This window comes from Sesamum indicum, linkage group LG15 (assembly GCF_000512975.1).
Source record: "Sesamum indicum cultivar Zhongzhi No. 13 linkage group LG15, S_indicum_v1.0, whole genome shotgun sequence".
In the NCBI taxonomy this organism is placed as follows: Eukaryota; Viridiplantae; Streptophyta; class Magnoliopsida; order Lamiales; family Pedaliaceae; genus Sesamum; species Sesamum indicum.
In genome coordinates this window covers 8,559,747-8,566,414 of record NC_026159.1, presented here as the reverse complement: position 1 = coordinate 8,566,414, position 6,668 = coordinate 8,559,747, and the positions used below count along the sequence as shown (strand labels likewise).

Here is a 6,668-nt window from a genome sequence, read left to right as displayed (position 1 = left end):
ACGCGGACTACATTGCGAAATGGAACGATGTGCAATCAATGGTGGTGGAAGGACCCATTATTGAAGGTGGTCGTGATTACCGTTCCTGACTATATGAACTGGTATCATCAAATTACTCGGGTCCAAATTTCACAAAACATATTGTCTACGAACACGCCGGGTTATCGACCGACTGACACCCGTGATTGGGAATATGTGGTAAGCACCTTCTAATTTATTTTATGTTCATTTATTTTAGCTAGTTGATTCTGCTTATAATTTGATTTTGTTTAACAGTATAATAGAATGGAGCAGCTAGTGATTGATTGTGAAAATGTCGGAGATGATCAGCAGTCGTTAAGAGATACTCGAGCGCGAGCGCGTACGATCGGACGTGAAATTATGAACTTTTCTAGTTCACGATATCCAAGCGTTCGAGTTAGACCGACAGACACAGCTCGTGACAACGCATTCACAGAGGCTGGTCCGTCGAGCGTACATGCCGAGACCGGGCCATCTACTGGTCGAACAGAGGCTGGTCCATCGAGCTTTTACCCGAAGGCACAGAAGACGTCCACGTTGTGGCACTGGAGGGCATTATTAGCTTTGTATAAAGCACATGTAAATTGAGATGTCTATAAAATTTATTTTCAATTTACATTCAATTTTCAATTTGTAAAGCATATGTAAAGTATGATTATTATATATAAAATGTGATTATTATATATATATACGTATGTATATTCAATTAAATATAAAGTATGACTATTATATATAAAATATGATTATTATATATATATATACATATGTATATTCAATATGCTGTAAAGTATGATTATTATATATAAAATATGATTATTATATATATATACGTATGTATATTCAATATGCTGTAAAGTATGATTATTATACATAAAATGTGATTATTATATGATTATACGTATGTATATTCAATTAAATATAAAGTATGATTATTATATATAAAATGTGATTATTATATATATATACGTATGTATATTAAGTAAGTTCATTTTAGTTCCCATTTTATAATTTGCAATTATATATTATAAAAATAAAAGCAAGATTTGCAATTACAAAGTTGCATTTCAACATATGTAGCATGATACAAAGTTGCATTTAACAAGTTAGAATCAACCCCGAGCTTGACGAGCCTGATATTGTTGGCGAGCACGTACTTGTGGTCTATCCATTTCGTTCGGTATTCTAGTAGATACTTGTCTACCTGGGCCTCGACGAGCTCGCAGTGCGGGATTATGCACAAGTTCAAAATCCACCGGTTCCCAATATTCTTCACCGTACACAGGCTCAAACCTCCCTTGATATGTCTTCTTGTATGATTGTACACTGTAATAGTGAGGAATAAAATTTGATGCGTTAACCCCAAAATGCCGACATGCCTGAATGGAATGGCATGTTGGAATTCCATTTGCACCCCACTTGCCACAAGAACACATACGATGCTTCAATTTGACGACATAAGTACGGGAGCCCTGCCCGGTCAAGCTCAATGTCACCACTGAGGCAGATTGTTGGTTATAGTCAAATTTCTGAACAATGTGACGTACTGCCTCTGCCTGACGGGCCTCGAACAACTTGAACGCATAATCAGCCCATTGTTGATTTGCATTGATCATACGATTACACCGTGTAGAGCGCTGCAAGAAATACTGCACAGAGCGGGATAACGTTATTTGTACAATAGCCACAATTGGTAAGCGTCTCGCACCTTTTAATACTCCGTTTATGCACTCAGACATGTTTGTAGTTAGAATACCCGTTCTCCAACCACCATCATGCGCCGACGTCCATTGAGCCTTGTCAATTCTCTCAAGCCAGTCGTACGCTTCTTCGTTCAATGATTTGATCTCTTCCATTATTCTATCAAATTTTCGAGGATTGTCTTCGGCCCCTGCTCTCCAGCACATATCCTTCAACTGGATGTTCTTGAATTTTGTGTTAAAATTTGAGCAGACATGCCGTAAACAAAATCGATGTACTCCGCGGGGAAATTTGAATGCGGGCACATAATTTATAGCATTGATCAAACCAGCATGCCTGTCTGAAATCAAACAAACTCGATCATCCTCTGACGGGCACAAATATTTGGAAAGCATTCGGAGGAACCAACGCCATGACGCAAGTGACTCTTCGTCCACGAGTGCAAACGCTAACGGCAACACTTGCTGATTTGCATCTAAAGTTACTGCTACCAGCATTTTATGTTTGTACTTCGTGTACAAATGTGTTCCATCCACGCTTATAACGTTACGACAATAACGATATCCCTCAATACATGGTCTGAAAGCCCAGAAAACATAATTCAACATGTACCTGTTCGGGGTGTCTGTTTCCAAATGCAACCACTCCACAACGGTCCCGGGATTCCATTTTTTCAATGCCGCCATATATTTGGGCAACTTCTGAACAGAACTCTCCCACGTTCCATACACCTGTTCTCTAGCGGCTTTCAAAGCACACCAGGCCTTATGATATGTGACTTCAAATCCAAATTTATGTTTCACAATCTGCTGGACATGTTTTATATCACAAGATGGGTCTTGACGAACCATACCCAGCAGATGTGTTGCGATCATACTCTTTCCTAAGTTACCATGGTCAACAGAAATTTCATTCATCAGACATGTATGTGATCCGACGTACCTGGTAACTTTATATAATCCCATATTTTATTTGAAAATGGCCCTTAGCATCCAACAGCACCCAGTCTGTGCATCATATTTGCAAGCGACTTTCCATAAGTTTTTCTTGCTCTCCACCACCCGGTATTCTCGTCTTGCAAACCGGACCGAATAATCTTGCACGCTTCCTTTTAAATGGTCCCTACTTTTAAACAGCATCCCATTGGCGAGCTCCCCAGTGTTAGAGTCATAAAAATTACCCCACCTACCAGTAGGGATATCAATCGAGTCAGCAGGGACTTCTGGATGTGTTGTGCTAAAAAATGGAATGTCCGGATATAGGGTCATTCGGTCAGGCATGGCAGGCATGTTCAAGTCAAATTGCTCTTGTGCATTCTCACCAAGAACATCCATCATAACAGGTATACTTACGTCACCATCATCGTCATTATTCTGTTCAATCTGTTCTGGCAGATCGACCTCATCTGGTTCTGAGTCAGCTTGCTCAGTGTTCAACAAACTATCAGCTTCGAACTCGACATCTTCATCATCGCATTCAGATGAATCCACATAATTCGATGGACATGCATAACCCGATGAACCTGAATATGCAGTCGGACCTGAATATGATGATGGGCCTGCATACGACGATGGACCTGCATATGATGATGGGCCTGCATAGGACGATGGACCTGCATAATCTTCATTAATACCAAACCGGCCCATTTGTTGAGTTACTACTGGTAAGCTCGGCAAATCTTGGGTTATCATAGACATATACGTTCCCCAATCACCAACAGCTGAGTCATCGGGTACAGCTTCTTGCTGAACTTTTTTCGCTTCGACAAAAATATCAATCGACACATATCCATTCACCGGATTTAAAAAAAAATTCATATCACGATCCTTTTTAATTGCCAACAACATCTCATTCCTTTGGCCAAAATTAAATGTTATGTATTTAAAAAATATATTCAGTTTAACATTATTCCTATTCATACCAATTTCATCATACAAAATTAACTCCAACTCAGCAAATGTAGTACTACGAGAAATCTGCATGAATCCGAGTGGAGGACGATCATAACTTACAGAACCATTCGAATTGATTTGTTGACCTCCAAAATATATAATAATATCAACGGTATTTTGCTCCGCCATATCTTCAAAATAAAATAATATACACATCAATAAAAATTTTTTTAATATAAGAAGATATTTAAAAGGAAAAAATAACATAAGAATTTAATAAATAACTTACTAAATGTCTTTCCAATTGTAAATCTTCAACGGTGGAGTATGAAATTTTGCTGACTGCTCTTGAGAGTGTAAGGGCTAAGAAATGAATGTTGAATTTTTTGAAGTTGCCGTTCGATTTTTCAATGTGAATGACTGAGGGAATGGAGTGTGATATATATAGTTAAAAAAACCGCGATAAACAACCGCGGTGTCACAGACAATAATACAGAAAAATTATTTATCACCGCGCTATCTTAGCGCGGTGTCAGCGAGACTGGAAAACAGCAGAAAAGTAGTCACCGCGCTCTCTTAGCGCGGTGTCAGGTACGGGAAAAAAACGTGAATAATGAGCCACCGCGGTTCATCACCGCGGTGGCTCATTCTTTATTTTTTTTTATAAATATTATATGCCACCGCAGTTCATCACCGCGGTGGCATATTAAAAAATTATTTTTTTTAATAATTCTGTGTCACCGCGGTGAGCTACCGCGGTGACACAGGAAATATTAATTTTTTTTTATTGCCACCGCGGTGCATCACCGCGGTGGCTTTTTAAATTTTTTTTTTTTTTTTAAATCTATGTCACCGCGGTGTCTTACTGCGGTGACATAGGAAAATCCTTTTTTTTTAATTTTAAATTGTGGCACCGCGGTGTTTCACCGCGGTGCCGCTCAGAATTTTAAGAAGTTCAAAATCGCACCAGATCTGTAATTTTTTTTTTTTGCATTATTTAAATAAATTTGCCTATATTTGGATTGTACAAAGAAACAATGTTGAACGCACTAGCAACCTTCACTGATAAAGCATCGCTTGCAAAGCTAATGGAGATGCGAGTGGCAAAAATGAGTCTGGGGAAGACAAGAACAACTACAGTGCCATCCCCTATTAGTGCAATGCATTGTCCCATTATGTGGCGTGATAAGTGCTGCCAACTTGGGAGGGAAAAATTGCGCCATCTATAACTAGGATCCATTCCCAAGAAGGAGACACAACTGAATTTCTAAGAATAAAGAGCTGATGTATGTGGACACAAGATTCATAACAAATCGATTTGTTGATGGTTGATCAAGGTTGGTTTGCTTGATAGAATACTAACCCCTTTGCTATGGTGATGGATGATTTCAAGCTTATCTTTAGGCTTGAGTTTCTACGGAGATATACAACCCACAATTTTACCACATGTATGATGATGCTAGAAGTCAAACCTGGCATCATCCTTGCACTAGTCGGTCGGACAAGTGAGAAGAATCTGTTGGCAATGTAGTTCGAGAAGGGGCACAAGGAGAACGAGCCATCATACTTGGTGAATCATACCTTTTGAGGAAATTAAGCAACCATCAGGCCTCCTCCCTGGCATAATGAAGAAGTTGTTCAAAGAGTTTGACAACTGATGCCTAAGGAACACCTCGGAAGCTAACCCCAATCGAACACTAAAAATAAAGGATTCAGGCCTATCAACTTTGATCATGGCCTGATTATAAATAGCAACCCTCAAACATGAATTTGATACCTTTCAATTACACATCAACACACACTTGACTGCAATCTATCATTTCTACTGTTTCCTTTTGTTATTTTTTAACTTTTGATCTATTACTAATTTAAACGCCGGAGTCCTAATATCTATTTTACAAATTTTAGTAACTAAAATTTGAAAATGTCCAAAGGATCACAAGTAATCCGCCGAACTCAAGCCATCTTTGCTCGCATCAACTTGTAATCATAATTTACTAAATAAATCAAAATAAATAATTTGATATGATTTTTAAAGTTTTATGTCAAGTCCAAAAGTATAATACTCAAAGAATTTCCAAAAAATTCTTTTGTGAAATAAAAATCAAAACGGGAGAAAAGAACAAATATAAAATACACCATGTATAAGGGCAAAGCCAGGCCCTGTCGAGACACAACAGTTGATAGGTTTAGTACCCATTTTTATATATTACTCCCCACCACCCACCATCCTACAAGAACAAACCTACTTTCTATAACTTTTGCTAATCATATTAGGATTGTATGTTGTATTTGTTTGCAATTATTATTTTACTAATTTAAAACTCACTATAAAAAAATATAACATTAATGACAAAAATATAAGTAACAAAATTTTAGAGTTGTCACTGAAAAAGTATTAAGAAATAATAATTTTGATCTTGTCACTATATAATTATTAGGGAAAAAATATTATTTTAGTCCGCTAAGTATGTCTAATGTTAATTTTAGTCCGATAACTATGTCCATTTTTGTTTAGGTCCAGTAACTTACGAAATTGCTTACTTTTAGTCCTTTGGCAGATTTTCGGACAATTTTACCCCTATGCAATATTTGAAAGGGAATTTTAGTCCATATGCACTCATAGGGGTAAAATTGTCTGAAAATCTGCTAGATGACTAAAAATAAGCAATTTTATAAGTTACTGGACCTACACAAAAATGGGCATAGTTATCGGACTAAAATTAAAATTAGACATACTTAGCGGACTAAAATAATACTTTTTCCTAATTATTAGTGTAAAGAATTGTACATAAAGTTATCACTATAAACAATTAAGAATACATCTATATTGACAACTTAATAACAATACATTTATTGTCACTAGGTCGTTATTATAGGCTAAATTGCATTTACTGCCCCATATATTGGGGGGGGGGGGCAAATCAGGGACTGTAGTTAAGGGTGTAGCAAATAACATTCTAAAATTAAATTTTTTTTGGCTATTTAAGGACTCTGGCAACTGGATTTTTCAAATGCGCCGAAAACTGCTTACCTGGACACAAATAAGAGTTCCAA

The 6,668-nt window shown here is 37.3% G+C and overlaps 1 protein-coding gene across 1 annotated transcript; it reads right to left on the bottom strand.

Moving 5' to 3' along the window:
- LOC105178410 lies at nucleotides 1,131–3,536 on the bottom strand. The gene is made up of 2 exons (XM_011101874.2): nucleotides 2,722–3,536; nucleotides 1,131–2,661 (listed from the first exon to the last, which is right to left on the bottom strand). Exons 1-2 carry the CDS (start codon nucleotides 3,534–3,536, stop codon nucleotides 1,131–1,133), a joined length of 2,346 nt encoding a protein of 781 aa, XP_011100176.2.

Bases quoted from the DNA above. Each gene is read 5' to 3' on its own strand.
- LOC105178410 (XM_011101874.2), bottom strand. From the start codon at position 3,536: ATGAATTTTTTTTTAAATCCGGTGAATGGATATGTGTCGATTGATATT. The intron at 2,662-2,721 runs GTGCTGTTGGAT...TAAAGTTACCAG, and splicing joins AAATATGATGCACAGACTGG to GTACGTCGGATCACATACAT.